The 18734-nt window shown below is 39.7% G+C and overlaps 1 protein-coding gene across 1 annotated transcript in view; it reads left to right on the top strand.

The window, feature by feature from the left end:
• The window catches only part of MEX3C (mex-3 RNA binding family member C), a 41530-nt gene extending 26775 nt beyond the window's left edge, over positions 1-14755 (top strand). Inside the window, exon 2 of the mRNA XM_060761262.2 lies at positions 11272-14755. Within this exon, the coding sequence (XP_060617245.2) occupies positions 11272-12503 (1232 nt within the window). The 3' untranslated portion in view covers positions 12504-14755. The remainder of the gene's footprint in view (positions 1-11271) is intronic.
• The last annotated feature ends 3979 nt before the right edge of the window (positions 14756-18734 follow it).

The following is an 18734-nucleotide window of genomic DNA, read 5'->3' on the forward strand; positions in this document are numbered from 1 at the left end:
TCATGTATTACAGACTGAGTCTCTCTTATCTGGAACATTTGGCACCAGAAGTGCTTTGGATCTTGGATTCAGGAATACTTGCGTATACATCGTGAGATACCAAGGAGATGGGACTCAAGCATAAGCACAAAATACATAGCCTAGAAATCCTGAGTCGAGTTATACATTGTCGATGCTGGAATACTGCGGAAAAACTCCCTCCCTCCTTCCTCACTTTTATTTCCACCTAAGCAGTGTTCAGCAGCAACATGGGGATCCTGAAGAATTCGATGTGGCCACCATTTTGAGTGCTTGAGATGTAACAGAATGGTGGCAGCCATTTTTAATAAGCCCCCTTTGATTGCAGAAGCTTTTCTGCAGAATTACTGTGGCAGCCGTTTTAGGAGGCTTGCAAATTGGGGAGGAAAATATTTTTTGTTGAATGCCCCTAGGTTTTGCCCTCAATTTATCAATAAATCATAATAAAACTATTTGTTTAGGCCCTAAAACCTTTCCATTACATTTACATGAGGTTGACTTATACACAAGTATATTCAGTCCATTATAGATTTTTTTTTCTGTGTAAATTAAGACTCCAGTTTGATCATTTCTCAAATAATGAAATAATTTTCACCTGAAGAAAATAACAGTTCTCTAGTCTACCTGGTCATGAGCATAACGACGGTTTTACTATGTTTTTTATGGGGATGTGGCTGAATCAGTGCATAGTGAAGCAGAAATTACCCACCCTAGAATGAGGTAAAGAAGAGAATAATCAGTATTGATTCTTCTGACTTAAGTCAATTTGCCCTAGGAGATGATGGATTCCATCAGGAATCTGCTCAGTGATAAAATTTGCCTTTTAGTGTGGCTTTGTGCAACAGAGAAACTGGCGTGCCACATGATTGTATGAATCATGTAGAAAATTTAATTTGTGGTCTTGTCAGTCTTGGAAAAATAGTAAAAGTTTTCATTCACAACAGACCAGGTAGTTCTTGGAGGAGAGAGGAATGTGGGGATGTGTTCAGATCAAAGTTCATATTTGAGGAGGTAATACTGCAGTGAAGTGGCAGCAGCAGTTATCTTTCGTTGTGGTGCTATTGCAGTAGGAAGAGAAGGAGCAGCCTTATGTTGCCACAGTCTTTCTTATTGCTTTTGTGTGTTCCTACTACTGCCAGGCCACCATCCAACTCTCTCCTCTTCCCTCTCGCCGTCTTGCTCCCATTCACCACCTTTTCTATCCCTTTCCCTACTTCCTATCTGAGTGAGTTAGTGAGGAGATGAAAGCCCTCCCTAATCCTTGTGAAATTTGAGGCCTGGCTGTAAAAGGGAATCTATCATTTCCACACATACACACACCTTTTTGTACTACCAAAAATGTCACTCCCTAATTTGTCTTCAAGATTGATCTCCATTCTTGATGTGTTTTAAAAACATAGTCAAGTATTTGCCATGACTGCATCTTTAAGACTCTCGACATATAGACTCCACATATTCTGACCTTTCTCGGCCTCTAAGCAAGCGTATATCAAGTAAATAAGACGTCTTATGTTGTATGCACAGTACAAAAAAGGTCATAGGGTGAGTAATAACTGCTTCTTTTTCATCTGAACTGTTAAGTGTTCTTAGTCAATTATTAATATAGTGTCTGGACAAGAATTGTTCCTTGGAGATCAGCGCTTGTATTGAACCAGTGAAAACTTCCTTAGTTTTGGGGTGCTTTTCCTTGTAGAGTGGAATAACCCAATAGCAGAGAACAGGTGGACTTGGCTGCTAGAAAGGGCTATGCATATTAGCAAGCTGTGTGATGACTCTACACAGCTGCAGCGAGACACAGAGCTCCTGGAGATTAAAATGATGGCTGAGAAGTGCTTAGTTGGGATATTTGGGCTGTTGGACTTTGGCCACTTCTGTTGTGACCTCAGTCTGCATGAGGTCACTGACTGGAAAATTGTTTACACTGAGATTTCATTCTAGTGAATGGGAAATGGTTTGTGCTTTGTATATATTCTAGTTAAAGGTTAGTTATTCCATGGTGGCATTATACCTTGCTCTGTAAACCTTTCGCCATGATATTGTTGCATGTTAGTCACTCAGTCTGACTATTAAGACCTTTTCCTAGGCACTTCATACATCTGAGGAAGTAGAAAGTATGTGAAGTTTATGCTACCAGCGTGATATTCTTGGCTAGTTTCTAGTGTTTACTAGTGATCACAAATATTTGAGTTCTTCAATTGGTGCTACTTGGACCTTCTAAATTTGCATGTTTGTCTTTGAAGAAACCTTGAGATACCTACTGATGTCCCTCAGAAAACAATTATGTAAATATAGCTAAAGGAATTTTCTTTTATGTTCTCAAGTACTTTTTAAAAATGGTCAGTGGTAAGGGAAGCAAGCCTATGACTATAATGGAAGGAGTGTAAGTAGTAATGAGTAAGTGCTGACATGTTACCATATATGATTTAGAGGAGAAGAGGAACAAAAGACCTTTAATGTGGACATTCAGTATTAAGTAAACCTTGCCTTTGCTGCACTGTATTAACATTTCTTATCTTGCTGTATCATTGTTTTCTACTCTGGCATGATACTACATCTCAATAGACAAAACTAATAGGGCATTTCTTATAAAACAATGGCTCACACACTGTGACCTTCTCTAAACTATTTTCTAAATCAAACCTGGATAGCAAATTGATCTCCACATTAACCTGGATAACAAATTGATTCCCTCTACATTTAAAACAGCCTCTGCTAGTTTAAGGTTGCTTGTCCAGTTTAAAATCGACATAATATTTTTCCAAAAGAGCCAAACAATAAAGATGTGCTAATTTGTGGTGTTGAGGAAGCAAGAGCATTATTTTCTTGCTATTCTACGAGCATGAGAACCACAAACATACATACAAACAGATCAATGACACAGCCCAATTTTGATTTAAGCTTATCTATTTGTCCACTTCTAAAATGAACTTTTCCCATTTTCTTATTTTGTTCACAACTAAAGAAAAACAGCAGAATTGCTTTTGCTATGGAATCAAAATGTGTTGATTTGCATTGGTAGCCAACTTAAATTTGTTCTGTTCCCTCCAAGAAGAGGGGAAAGGGTTTGGGATGTTAAGGGCTGCACTAACTGCTTTCCATAGCAGTGGAGGAGAACATGTGTCACTAAACCCTAAGCACCCAGAAAACTAAGACGTAGTTCTCAGCAGCTAACATAGCTATCTGTCTCATCATTATATTCATTCTCACAAGACATTAAATTTCACAGCCAAGATCCTATATACTGGTACTGCAGTGAAAGCATATGGCAAATGTAGTTACCCTGGATCCCATAGCAGCGCAAGGTCTTTGAATTTACTTATTGAATAACAGCACAACAGACAAAAGTGTACAACGGAGCCAAATGTATGTTTGTGGAACCATTCGCTATACTAAGAACTACAATTACACAAGCTCTTGAGAAAATGAAACTGTTTTTGCAACAGTTTTTTACTCTATGTTGTGTACCAACAGAATTTTGATCATTATATTCCTTTGTTGTTTCAGGCAATCACTTCTGGTTTAGAGCTTCCTTATTATTATTATTTTTACTGTTTTCTTGTACAAGTTTTTAAGACATTTCTGTCTCCTAGAGCTGTTTGTAAAGCAGTGTCTATGGACCCTTGTTTTCCTTTTCCTACTTTTGCATTACATATAACCACCCGGAATCTGCCAAAAAAAACTGTATAATAAGTAACTGCTTTTGTGAATGTACATACATTTTTAATAAAGTAGTCTTAAGATTGGAACAACCTGAAGCCAAGCAGCAGCAACAACATCTGGAGGGCCAGCTCTGATGTAAGCTTCGTGAATATATTTTACCTGCTTTTCTGGAGGCACAATACAACTGCTTGTTGTGTTTGGTGTTTACAGAAAGTGTCGAGTCTTAAAAAGCTGCAGGTAATAGGATGTATTATGTATTATGCATTCAAATGAAGGAGCTGTTTGGGGGGGGGGGGAGTGGTTGTTCTCCAGCTCCCTACTTGTTGCATTGCAGACTTGTACCTTTAACCCTGTTGATTTGTGATTCCATTAGCTGTTTCTCTCAGTAAGAAAAGGTATCTGTACATGTGCAGTGAAGAAGACAGTACTGTATAATATTTTTACATCTGGTATCATTTATTCTGTAATCTATAAATTCTTCTCCATTATCCATGGTGGATGTTTATGGGACACTTTGTTGAGTTAATCAGTCATGAGGAAGTAAGAGGTTCTCCCATTTATTCTCCATCTATTCCATAGTTAAGGTCAAAGTAACCACAGGCCAAATCCTGTGGAATTTAAGCTCTAGCAGCCTGCTAGCATAATTTGCTAATGCAAAACCAGCCTCTGTATATCTAGACTTAAAGAACCAATTATTGTTGGGCAGTGGGAGGCCACAGTAGGTGGGGGGACACCAGTAAAAATCTACTTCATCTCGGTTGTCCTTAGGTCTTTATCTCTTCAGGTGTGTTAACTTCTGTGTTTTGAAAGTATGTTTGTGAGCTTTCTGCTTGAATGCTGACTTACATGTTTTTACAAATAGGTGAATGCTTCAGTAAATTACAGGGCATACACATTACTGTTGCACCATATATTTATTTGCCTCTAGTATATTAAAAAAGTGGTCTAAGTACCTATACACACAATAACAGATACATTTACACCTTTACTCAGTAAAAGGCCCAGCTACATTTTCCTAGGCACAGTGACGTTAACAAATCTTTTCTGTTGGGTACAGGATGGGGTTACAAGAATGTGTAGCCAGAGTTGACAAACATCCTGATATCACTGAGGGCAAGAAAAGCACTTGCCTGCTTTAGTCTTCTATCAAAGCAATGCTTGAAAACATATAAAAAGGGAGATGTCTTTGTTACTGCTGATAATATTAATAACAAATGTCCCTGATTTGCTCTTTCAGCTGGAGCAGCCAAACATACAACTCACATTCTGCCATACATATACATGTGTATACACATTCTTGTGATCTCTCTCTCTCTCTCTCTCTCTCTCTCTCTCTCAGTATTACAGCCTTGGAGGGCATTTCTTAGCATTGCTTAACATAAGCAAGGGTTCTTCTTAGTGTGATTGTTTCACACATTGCAGGAATTTTAAGATTTTTATAGATTTACCCTTCCATGTCAACTGAATGGTGACTTCTCCATGCTATAGTCAGTGTTTATGTACTGTGGAAAGAAAGAAAAAAGCATGCCATTCAAAGTGCAAATTCTGTGTTAGAATAATTCAGACTAAGCATCAACAAATGTTGATGTGAAATGTGGGGAAAAAGAACAAAAGGAAAGCTACACCAGACTATAACACTCATGAAGAGTTGCAGATACTGTATTTGCCTGGAAAGTTGTTGCTGTACTTAATGATGGAATTATTTATCTTTATTTAATATTTAATGTATTTACTGCTCGGTGATCTCTGTATGTGCATAAATCTTGGAGAGTAAATACATTTGGTCACAGTTTAATGACACGTTTCTCTGATATCTGCACCTAGTACTGACCATATAGTTGGATGCTCAAATAAGTTCAAGAAAAATAGGCCTGCCTAAACAACATCCATGAAAATAGACAAATTTAAAAATTACATACATTTATTTAGTGTATTTGAATTTACACTTGTTTTCTATACTATTAAATCAGAACTTCCTATTGTTATTATTTATCTAATGCCATCATTATATATGGCTCTTTAGAAGTAAAAGAGAAAAATTACCTGACCTCAGACTTACAATCTAATGCAGGATATGATTTATTTGCCATCCATTAATGTAAATTGACCATAGTTGAAATCCTATGTAGCTGTTAAAAGTATGATGCCCCATGTCCATACTTTAAAGGCCCCTTTGTATAATTTTCTAGATTGCAAATTGCGAATATTTGAACAGGATAGAAACCAGGTCTCACCTGGTTAGTTCTCACCTTCATCTTTCCTAGATTTGTTCCTAAAATATTGTTGTTTCTGAACTTCTTCCTCCTTGTCCAGCTCATAGGTGGTTTGACTTAGAATTAGCCAGGATCGCACAATTGTTCTGTAAAATTTTACACATTTCTGTAAAATTTGTTCGGCTGAGTTTGGTACCTTTTGGAAACAAGTTCCACAATTAGGAGCACTGCAGGCATAATTTCAAAGCATTTCCATTCTTTAGTTTGGGTGCTACCAGGCTGAAAAATGTTCTGGGAGGGATGGCATTACGAGGTCTACAAGAATATCATCTTAAGCTTGAGTCTGTATGTGATACTTCACCTATAAGCTAATGTGATTTTTGACTACATCATCAGAACTTAGATGGAGTGGGGAATAGTAGTTCTCACTCTGTTCTGCTAGAATCATCTCCTCTTAGGGGGTTTTTAGCTGAGTATTTCTTCACTAGCAGAGGGTTGAGCCAAATGGCTGTTGGGATATCTGCAAATTATTACTTTAATCCATTCTCGTGAATTATGTATATTTTAACATACATTTAAGAATTTTAGAGATGACATTTTAATAACAAATTGGCAATGTGCTGTGTAGCTGAGCTGTTTCATGATTTCCAAGTTCTGCCCGTTCTCTCATTATGCCTTCTGCATGTGATGATTTCTCACATGTCCAGAGACCTGGAAACAATGTGTGGGAGCTCCAAGTTTCCCTCATTATAGCCTTGTGCTTCCACATCCAGTGTTACACCAAAACTGGAAAACATCATAGACGTGCATGTGACTCATCATCATTTAATGTCTTATCAGACCGTTTGATGGCATGTTATGATGGCGCATATCAAAGAAGTAATTAATAAGAAGCTCAAGGAAGCCCAACAGATTAGAGTTAAAAAAAAACAAACATGAAGGTCACTCAGTGAAACTGCATAAGAAAATTAATAGCCTTTGTTTTGCCCAGGCTGTATATACAGTAGTCTATTGCGACCGTGCTTTGCCACTGGTTCCTTACAAACTAAACTCACTTAACATTGATTGATGACGCATTGAGGAGTTTCAGGTGTCACAGGCTGCGGCTTTCTTTGATGGTGATTCTGTCTCTAAATAACAGAGGAGACATTGACCTTGAGGTTTGTAGAGTCAGCTTTCTTTTCAGAACCACAATTTTTATTTTATTTAAACAAAAATCTGCTTAATGGGCCAGCTGTATTGGCTTTTGTCACAACACCCTAATCTAATAGACTTGGCATTGTTATGAGAGCTTCTGAAACACCTACAGATCCTTCCGGTGAGAAATTGAAGGGCTAGGAGGGTCTGCTAAAGGGGATATTTTCGGTCAGGCAGAACTTAGAAAGGCTAAAGTAGTCTTCTCCAAGCGCTGAAATTCAGCACAAGGCAAAGTCAGTTGTTCTTCCTTCTGTTTGGGCCTAAAAAAATGAGTGGGAATTCAAAGGAAGTCAGTTGGCTATTTAAGTGTCTCTTTTTCAATAGTTGCTCCCATCTGGCAGAATTTATTTTTTCACATGAGAGGAGGTTTCACCAATAGGACACAGCATGTTGCTTCTACTGTAGAGCTTTACAGAATTGTTATTGAGATTGCGCACTCCTTTCTATAGAATCAATTACATTTTAGGGGGGTTGAAAGATAAAGTTCTATATACCAGTTAACAGTGTGACTTCCTTTCTAGTAGCTATGATGCTCTTTTAACGCTGCTGGGCTGCTAAAGCCATTAGTGAAACTAAGATCAAGGTGGTAGAGACAGAAAGTGCCTATATACTTAATGTGACCAAGCCCACATTTCTAGATCTTCAACTTCAGGATTTCAGTGCTTAGTGGGATGGGCAAATAATGGTTTTCCTAAATTACCTGTGCTAGGGACATCACTGGATCAAGGAATAAGGCTTTGTTGGTCAAACTGGTCTCAATGTATATAGGAACAGTTTGGTTTCTAGTATAGTTGGCCCTCAATTTTTATGGGGATTAGGGGCACAGTCTCCCTGTGAAAGTGGAAATACCGCAAATAACTGGGGTGTTGATGGACTGTGGAAAGATGGGCCATTGCTGCTGCCCTATGCCATTTTTTCATAGGGATGTACAAGCCTCATTGTGCATTTCAGATTTCCCTCAGCCTCGCAAAGCCCCTCTCAATCTTGCAAGGTATGCAATCCCTATTAAAATGGTGTGAGATAGCAACAGAGAAGGCGGCGAATAATCCACAAATAATCACATTCGCAAAAGTGGAGGATGACTGAACTCGTACATTCCTGCTAAAGGAAAATGACTGATCACTGCCATCCCAAAGTCTTGGGAAAGTACAAAATGATAGGACTATACGATGTAGACAAATGGGCCCAGTGACTAGAGATGTTTCCAGGCCACAAGTTTAACATAAACTTCCTACTTCTTGGCAGGAGGTTGGACTGGATGGCCCATGAGGTCTCTTCCAACTTTATGATTCTATAAGATGAAAACATCTTTAAAAGGATCGGAAAAATGGTTTGTTTCAATACTTTATTCTTTTGAAATTTTCAGTTAGAAAAAAGTAACTGGAGTGGGGATAACAAAGCAATAAAAAGGATCTTAATTTCACTTTACAGATTTTACTTGGAAATTAAAACCCTGTGACACATTTCCATCTTAAAATAAAATCTCCTGGAACAATAACTCATTGTCTATAATCTATATATTTCAAACTAACTGCACAGACTTTGTCATGTATAGAACATGCCTCATACTCTTTTCAGCCAGTAATTCTCTATGGACATTTTATGTTTTATATCTCATGCCCTCCTCAGTTGAAGTCGTAGGTCTAGCCTGCCAGTTACTGCTTTTCAACTCATATTTTATCCTTATCCTAGCCGAAATCTTGGTGTTTATAATTGTAGCACATTTGAAGTCATTCCTATGACTTCAGTTTCTTCCAGTACACTGAGTTTTGATAAATCACCACTTAGAGAAGCCATCTGGTTTGGATTAAGCACATCTCCAGCAGGAATCTATTATTAGTCTGTTTGTTTTGTATAATTTTAAAGGATTTAAATGCCAGTTAAATAGAACTTTAAAAATGATTTTGCCTTACAGCAATAGAAATTGACATTTTGAGTCCATTGATTAGAAAGTCGTATCCGTCTGCTAACATAAATCAACTCTACACAATAATTTTGTTTAACTGTGAAACTTTAAACTCGATTACCATTCTTCACTTAGTGTATTTGAGTAATAACTTTTTAGTGTTTTTAGCTGGGAAATTACTTTTTCAAACTGATAAGTTATCTGTTAATTGCACATTCTTCTGAAAGATTATTTAGCTGAATGATTGTTCAACTAGCCGAAAAATACTCAAGGCACTGAATCTGTTTATTCAGTCTTATTGATTTCCATATACTTACAGGGTTCAAGTATAATTTGAAGAAAGTTGAAAGTTAGACCAGAGGGCACCAGCAATTTGCAACAATCATGTTGTACATAAAGTACCTGGAATTAAATCTAAATAAATGAAATCATTCTAGATGAAATGAAAAATCATCGATGTGGATTCAAGAACATCACTGTTTGATTTGTATTTGTTTGGATAATTATATTAGTCTTGCCTGAATACTGCAGCACTGCATTAGTATATTCCTGTGCCTAATCTATGATTAATGGATCTATGCTAGATAGAATACCTGACTGTATGAGACTCCAGATCTCACCCAAGTTTGGATGTTAAGCAGGATGAGCCCAAGTTAGTACTTGAATGGAAGCCAACCAGTGAATATCAGGTGCTATAGGCTACATTTCAGAAGAAAGAACTGGCAAAACCATGAGTATTCTTCTCCTAAGAAACCTCTATGGAATTCATGGGGTCACCATAAGTCAACGGGTAACTTGAAGGCTTATACACTAACATGTGGAAAAGTGTCTCCTGAAGGATAACTCTCCTTATTATAACCATCACCTGACTTGATCCAGGTTGAAGTGTCACCTTATTTGGAGGCTCCATTAGCTTCTACAAGAAGTTGGGTTTGTCTTGGTACTCCAGAGATTGAATGAACTGGGTGAACCTCAATGCCTTCTGAAATTTTGCAAGTAGGTTAGATTGGGTGTAGTTGCATTATGTTTTGATCTTTTTGTATCAAATTGGTAAAAAAAGATCCCTTTTCCCACCTTATTATCACCAGGTATCATTCTTTACCAAGTACTATATGGGGAAGGCATTAGGCAAAGTTTATTGATTAGTCCACTGACCATATCAACAGTAAAAGACAAAGAAAAAACAACCAAAAAGTGCACAAATAGACACTAATCACTATCCTAAAACTCCTGTAATAGTGAACTAACATACATTAAAACACAATTAGGACTTGGTTAAGTTGAAAGTTAAAAGTAATTAAAAATATCATCATTAAAATGCCAAGGTAAAACTTCATGCCACAGAAGTTAAAACCGAAGGTTAAAACAAAGGTTAAAGTAGACCAGCTATCACACAATCCCAATCCAGTTCAAATATCTGTGTCATCCCTACAGTTTACTAAAAGTAGAATTGCCAATTTTAGAGGTCTCCAAAGCAATTCACCCTCTCTCTCTTTTTTTTTTTTTTACAAAAGAACTACAAAAAAGTGTTGAAAATCTGTATGTATCTTTAGGCCTGCATTTTGCCCCTCAATGAGCAAGCTAATTATTTAAAAGAAATTTAAATGAACAAGTATCAGTATAATGTGGTGGTTGAACTGGGGCTCCCAAGTGGCCAGGATATGAATACTCACCGTTCAGCCATGGAGACCACTGGCAGATATTGGGCAAGTCTGAGCTCTCAGGCTCAGAGGAGGGCAAAGGGAAACGGTTTCTGAACAAATCTTACCAAGAAAATCCTGTGATAGGTTTACCTTACGATTATCATTATTTAGAAATCACTTGAAGGCGCACAACAACAAATACTGGAATGGGTTGATTCTCTCACTTACATGAGCTGTCAGGATTCAGAAACTTTTGCTTCAAAAGAGGTTTGAAAATAGTCACTAGTCTGTGAAGTGGCAAGGAACCGAATCAAAATCTGACTTTCTTCCTTTAGCTTTCAAAAGTGAAGTGATTAGCATAGGTTTGTGTGGTCAGAAAGAGGTCTAAAGACTTCAGTGAACAGATTAATTTGTAATACTGACTTTGAAGATGTTTTCAAGAACAGTCACTGGGTAGATGGATGGTCTGAGTGCATCAGGGTGATTTGCCAGTTAAAGGATGTCAGTTTCACTTGTCTGATGGTATTGGGGAGTGTAGCTGAAAGCCTTTCGAGGGCTAAGGGGGGTTGCCCATCTTTTTTCCGTACTAATTTTCCTTTTTGTTTGTTTGTTTGTTTGTTTTTTCAATATGCAGGTTGTAAAATAAAGGCATTGCGAGCCAAGACAAATACCTACATCAAGACCCCTGTTCGTGGAGAAGAGCCTATTTTTGTGGTCACGGGACGGAAGGAAGATGTAGCCATGGCCAAAAGGGAAATTCTTTCTGCTGCTGAACACTTCTCCATGATAAGAGCTTCACGCAACAAAAATGGCCCTGCTCTGGGCGGGCTGCCTTGTAACCCCAACCTGCCCGGCCAAACAACAGTCCAAGTCAGGGTGCCTTACCGTGTTGTCGGGCTGGTGGTAGGCCCAAAAGGCGCTACGATCAAAAGAATTCAGCAGCAGACTCATACCTACATAGTTACTCCCAGTAGAGACAAGGAGCCAGTCTTTGAGGTTACCGGCATGCCTGAAAACGTCGATCGTGCTCGAGAAGAAATAGAAATGCACATTGCCATGCGCACTGGAAACTACATCGAACTGAACGAAGAAAATGATTTCCATTACAATGGTACAGATGTCAGCTTTGAAGGAGGGAATTTGGGATCCGCCTGGCTTACTTCCAACCCGGTACCTCCTCCAAGCCGTGCCAGAATGATTTCAAATTACAGAAATGACAGTTCCAGTTCTTTAGGAAGTGGGTCTACTGATTCCTACTTTGGAAGCAATAGGCTGGCTGACTTCAGCCCCACTAGTCCATTCAGCACAGGCAACTTTTGGTTTGGTGAAACGTTGCCACCTTCTGTGGGCGCAGAGGATCTCGCAGTCGACTCTCCCGCATACGACTCCTTGCCAACACCATCACAAACCATCTGGACCCCCTTCGAACCGGTGAATCCACTCTCCACTTTCGGTAGTGAACCTGCTAGCAACGCGAAGACTCCACGGAGAGGGAGTCAGCCATCCACTCCTCGTTTGTCACCCACATTTCCCGAAACCTTAGAGCATCCGCTGGCGAGGAGAGTAAGGAGCGACCCACCCAGTACAGTTGGTCAAGTTGGCCTTCCCATCTACATCCCTGCTTTTTCCAATGGTACCAACAGCTACTCTTCTTCCAACGGCGGCTCCACGTCTAGTTCTCCCCCAGAGTTGAGGCGAAAGCACGACTGTGTGATATGCTTTGAGAATGAAGTAATCGCTGCCCTGGTTCCGTGTGGCCACAACCTCTTCTGCATGGAATGTGCCAACAAGATCTGTGAAAAGGAAGCACCATCATGTCCAGTTTGCCAGACAGCTGTTACTCAGGCAATTCAAATTCACTCTTAAATATATAGAGATATTATATATGGACTTTTTAAACTCTTAATGGCTTGGATGTAATGGTACCCCCCAAGTAAACTTATAATGAACTCAGACTGTTATTGGGCTTTCTTGAGATTAGGCTAACCTTGTTTGAAAGGCATGTACTCTTTTTCAGAAAGGCTTGTACAATTAATTACTAAGCCTAGCCAATCTTTCTCCATTTTGGTTGCAACTGTGGCATCTATAGCAAAATTCTTCCAGAAGAGAGCTGTGAAGCGGTAGAAATGGCAGGAACTTTGGTCAGTTTCAGAACAGGATAGCGCATGATCTTGACTATGTCTTGGCATTAATGGTCTTGATGGCGTAAAGCCTGGTACAGCCCCGGATGCAGAAACAGTTAGTTAAGGGGGGGAAGGGTACAAAAAAGGATTATCAATGTATCAAACACACTTCCAATGCTGCCTTCTTTACACTGCCAGTTTTTCAAACAGGTTTGGGGGCAACTTTTTTTCCCTCTTTACAACATAGGCTTAACTTATCTAACGTTGCAATTAATTTTTTTGATGCACAAATTGATTTGCTGGCGTTCGGCGAGTAGCATACTGGTGATTTTTATTAGCAAGAGATAGATCATTGTTCAGAGGGGATGGGGAGGGCAGGATGGTAGGACTTGGCTCCCTTCTCATCCAGAATGCAAAGAGGGCATCTTGAAAACAAATCAGGAATGTTGTTGGTCTTCCGTTGCTGAAATGTAGGGGAAAAAAATGCAGGCCCGCTCCAACACATCCACCAAGTTCCCCTACTAGTAATGGCTTTGACATTCGTTTTAGAGAAGGGAGCCAATCTTTACACCAAGCCCTCTTTCGGGATGGGCACCCTTTGTAGAAGAGTAGGGGGCCTTCTGTCTTGTGTCGAGGAGTATCATGCATGCGGTTTGTGTCGTAGAGAGCTGTGGGGTCCCCATGCTGACGAGTGCAGCCTTCGAGGGCTCCTGACTCCATCCCACCCGCCCCCCAAAATGGCTCATGTGCCATATTGGGTCACGGGGAGGGGGAGCCATCGAGGTCTTGCCCTCATTGCAACCGATAGCTAGGATGCTAACATTCCATTGGCTAGCTTGATCAAGCTGTTCTTAAATTAACTATTTTAGAAAATATCCAAGTTTGAAAATGTGAATCATTTTTTTCCTCGTTTCAACCTTATTTGCACATTATGTGAAGCATGTATTTTATTTCTAGTAATATAAAGTGGGGGGGGGGGGGAGTCGCATCCGCTCTCTTATATCAATTCACGAAAGCAAGCAGTGATAGTGACCCAGCAAAACAAATGAAAGAAAGCGGTTTTCTCATTTCAAACCCACACTTCCCCATGTCAAGGAAAAGAAAAGAAAATGTGCTTCTCTCTTAGTTGTTTTCTTTGTGTTTGTTTTCTTTGCATTTCAACCTGTGGATGTTTCTCACTACTTCATCCTCAGAATGTTCCCAAATCTGTGCTGGCATTTGAAAAAAAAAAAGAACACTCAGAAGTTCTGATGGATTTATTTTTTTATTTCTCTCTCTGTCTCTCTCTCTCTCTTTTTTTTTGAGCAATATTTCCTGAGCTGCAACAGATTTTTTTCTCAGTATAGCAAACTATGTGTATTGAACTAGTAAATATACAGAAATCTTTATTTTTTATTTCCACTTGAAAGAGTTACATTTCGTATAAAAAAAAGTTTACAGATAACGGTTTTTATTTTATGATTTTTTTCAGTATAAAAGTTGCCTTGATGGCATATTATTATATTATTATTATTATTATTACATTATGAGATGCATAACTTTAACGCTAACAGCTTGTAGGATAGTTTAAATGTCAGTATTGAATCCTTAATCTTTAGCTGCAGTCTTGTAGATATGAACAATCTTGTTCACCGAGCATGTATTTTGTATTCTCTTGCATTGTACACTGCAACTAATAAGCCAAGGAGTCGACATACATTAGGTGCGTGTACTGTTTCTATAAACCACAGACTCAAGAATGACAAAGCTCTCAATATAGTTTAGTATTTGCTAATTTTACTACACTCTTTTTGTTATGTATATGTAGGGAGGTCATAGGGATTATAAATTCAATTTGAGTAAAGTTTAAAAAAACATATATTTTATGATAAAGGGCCTTTAACTTATGATGGCCAAAGCACTGATATTATATATTTGCTGTAAAGAGAATTATAAGAGTTTTATTTTTCTGATATTAAAAGTTACTTAATAAAGACTTGTTTCCATTAACTTGAATATTGTCTTGATTTTGATGTTTTCATGGTTTATCCTTTTCTGGCACCTTTATGGTTGTGTTAAATCAGTGGTTCCCAATCTGTGGTCCATGAACCACCAGTGGTCTGCAAGAACAAAAATGTGGTCCACAGCCTCACCGTTACTACACCGTTGCAACAAGAGTGACTGGTTTCACAAAACCCTCTTACAGTGCTGAGGCTTATTAAATATGGTTTTCTGTGGGCATGGACGGAATATGTTCTGTATCAGAAACTAGAGCTGATGTGGTCTATCCAATACATTTTTCTGAATCAGCATCCCAAATAACCAAACTGATTCTAAAGCTGACCAAAAACTGATTTGTAACCCTTTAGGTACTAATGTTGGAGAGTGGTCCCTGGTCAAAGTGGTCCCTAGTTAAAAAGGTTTGGAACTACTGTGTTAAATACATAGTTCCCATTTAAGAGGGTTGTCATGTAGAAGCCTATTTTCAAAGAAATAATCATAGAATCAAAGAGTTGGAAGAGACCTCTTGGGCCATCCAGTCCAACCCCCTGCCAAGAAGCAGGAATATTGCATTCAAATCACCCCCCGACAGATGGCCATCCAGCCTCTGTTTGAAAGCTTCCAAAGAAGGAGCCTCCACCACACTCCGGGGCAGAGAGTTCCACTGCTGAACGGCTCTCACAGTCAGGAAGATCTTCCTCATGTTCAGATGGAATCTCCTGATACTGTCACTAATTTAAATAATAATGGCTACTCTCCTTGTTTAATTAAATGGTACAATTAGTGGATGTTGTTTTTGCAGTTGCATAAGCAGAAATGATGCTGGGAAAAATGGAAAGAAAAAGAAAGAGGGGCCGACCAAGGGCAAGGTGGATGGATGGTATCCTTGTAGTGACTGGCTTGACCTTGAAGGAGCTGGGGGTGGTGACGGCCAACAGGGAGCCCTGGCGTGGGCTGGTCCATGAGGTCACGAAGAGTCAGAAGCGACTGAACGAATAAACAGCAGTAAGCAGAAAGAATGATGAGGATTATGTGAAGGTGGGAAGCACCAGGGAATGATGAAGATGAATAATACCATTGAGAGGAGAGTCCAACTTGTCCCTATAAAAATGAGGAATTCTGGAGAGTAGACAAAGTGAAGAACCTATTTAATTACAGCTTGAACCAATAAGCTTAATCTTGGCTTGTGTAGGCTGGGACCAGAGTACATAGGTCCTCATTGTCAAGCTGAGGGTAACTTTTCTTCAAGTAGTCATCTGGGAAGGCATACAACGTGGTCTCTCCCCAGCTTCATGCCATTCCTTTCTCTAGGTCCCATGATAGCAAATTTGGAGGGTTTTGATGAAAGGGTGCCTTTGGGTGAGGTTATCGCCAAAAAGCAGCTCAAGAAGCTCCCCAAGATCTTTGCACAGGCACAGAATGATCCATGTGTTGTGTGAGTTTACAGACAACAACTCAAAGTACCACAGTTATAGATAGACAACTTGGAGCTATTTGTAGATCAGCAGACAAATAGACTGAGGTCAGGGGTATGGACAGAAAATAAACAAATGCACATATTTGCTTAGATTTGGGAATTATAAAAAGAAGTAAATCATAGGCCTTGCCCAAAAGAAGAAAAAAGGAAAGAAGGTTGTGTAGAGATTTTAAGAAAGGCATAGTGAAGATCTGACACATACTGAAGAAAGATGTGCAGAACAAGGAACCAGGTCCTATCAGATCTTGGAAGCAAAACAGAGTCGACCCTGTTTCGTACTTGGATGGGAGACCAACCAATGAACCAGGCACTCCCGGTTGTATTTCGGAGGAAGAACGTGTCAAAACCACCTCTGCGGATGCCTTGCCTGAGACAACCTTATGAAATTCATGGGGTCTCCAGAAATCAACAGGTGACTTAAAAGTACACACAAAAGGATCTCATTTGTGGTGGAGGGCAAGGAAAAGGGGGCAGAGTTCTTACCAATTAAGAGTATTTTACAGCTGGGGAGGGTAGGAGTTGGAGAATCAAAAGGTCACAGATATGTAGGTATGCCAGTGCATTGGGGCACACGTGTTAAATGCAAGGCCTATGAGCTGAATCCAACCTGCCACATCATATTTTGTAGCCCATGGGGCTTTCAATACCAGGGCAACATAGTTACATTTATACAGTCTTAACAATTACAGCTAATTCTTTGAAAGCTGTTGTGGCTCTCAGTGAAAAGGAGTTTGACATCCCTGCATTAGAGGATTAGATTGGGCTGGATACTGATGAGATTGGGAGGATTGGGAGTGTGAACGGTCTTCATCCAAGGAATTGGTAAGAAAGTATACTATAGAAAGTATATTCATCTACCGGACCCAATTCAAGGTGCAGGTTCTTACCTACAAAGCCCTGAACGGTTTGGGACCCGCCTACCTGCGTGACCGCATCTCTGTATACGAACCCACATGATCCCTTCGATCATCCGGAGAGGCCCTGCTCTCGATCCCACCAGCATCACAGGCGCGGTTGGTGGGGACGAGAGAGAGGGCCTTTTCGGTGGTGGCCCCTCGATTCTGGAACGCACTCGCTAAAGACATCAGACAGGCCCCAACTCTGGCAGTCTTCAGGAGGAGCTTGAAGACGTGGCTGTTCCAGTGTGCCATCCCGGAATAATGATCCCATAGCACTTTGTCCTCCAAAGCACTTTACATTTTTTTTAGGTTTTCTCGTATGCCCTTCCACAAATACCACTATCACCCTTTCATCCATGTCCCAGCATTATTTTCAATTTTAACTTTACATTTGGCCTTCCCACTGTTTTTAATTGTGTGTTGTCTTATTGATAATGTTGTATATTTTATTGTCTTATGTTTTATATTTTAATTGCTTGTATTGTTATTATTGCTTGTATTGTTGTGTTTGGGCTCGGCCTCTTGTAAACTGCACCGAGTCCCTTGGGGAGATGGTAAAAGGTAAAGGTAGTCCCCTGACATTAAGTCCAGTCATGTCTAACTCTGGGGTGTGGTGCTCATCTCCATTACTAAGCCGAAGAGCCAGTGTTGTCCATAGACACCTCCAAGGTCATGTGGCTGGCATGACTGCATAGAGCACTGTTACCTTCCCACCGGAGCGGTACCTATTGATCTACTCACATTTGCATGTTTTCGAACTGCTAGGTTGGCAGAAGATAGGGCTAGCAGCAGAAGCTCACGCCGCTCCCCGGAATCGAACCTGCGACCTTTCGATCAACAAGCTCATCAGCTCAGTGCTTTAACCCACTGTGCCACCGGATGAGATGGTAGTGTTGTTGTTGTTGTTATTATTATTATTATTATTATTATTATTATTATTTTAGGCTATCTTCAGTCATCTGGCTCCCAAAACTTTGAAAACTTCCAGGTCACTTCCTATTGCTAAAAGATGCCTCTTCTGGGCGTAAAAGGGCATTTGAGTACAAGTGTGTATAAATGTGAAGAATTTGGTGGTATAGACTTCCAAACTCCTGAATAAACAATGTGCCCTCCTAACCCACATTTTCCTACCACGGATTTATAGGCATATGTCTCAAGTTTAAAATAAAAATACACACTTTTAATATGGGGCAGCAGACATATTTTTCTCTAGCTGTTGGGATATCCAGATGTTATAAGATTTAGTAGAGTTCAACTGAAGCAGTGCTGGAACAGGAGAAGTCATATTTTGGCTGGCGAGTGGCTGTTCCATTTCCTGCTGGAGAAAGGAGTTCCTTCTAGTAGTAAAGTAGGACTTGAGAAAGGACAAGACCTAGTTTACCAAGGCCCCTTAGAAATTACACAAGCATACATGCACACACATCTGTGCACACACTTCCTGCCCTAGAAACCTTCAGGATTGCTGGAAGGAAAACAAGCTCAGAGCCTCGCCCATTCTGCCCCGTTTTATAGTCACTGATTCTAGATGGTATTGTGCTTTGAGTGCTGGATTAGGTCACTGGAAGACAAGGATTTGAATCCTATTAGGTGACATTGTGGAAGTCCTGCTTTAGAGGCA

The sequence above is a fragment of the Anolis sagrei genome, chromosome 2 (assembly GCF_037176765.1).
Source record: "Anolis sagrei isolate rAnoSag1 chromosome 2, rAnoSag1.mat, whole genome shotgun sequence".
NCBI classification, from domain to species: Eukaryota; Metazoa; Chordata; class Lepidosauria; order Squamata; family Dactyloidae; genus Anolis; species Anolis sagrei.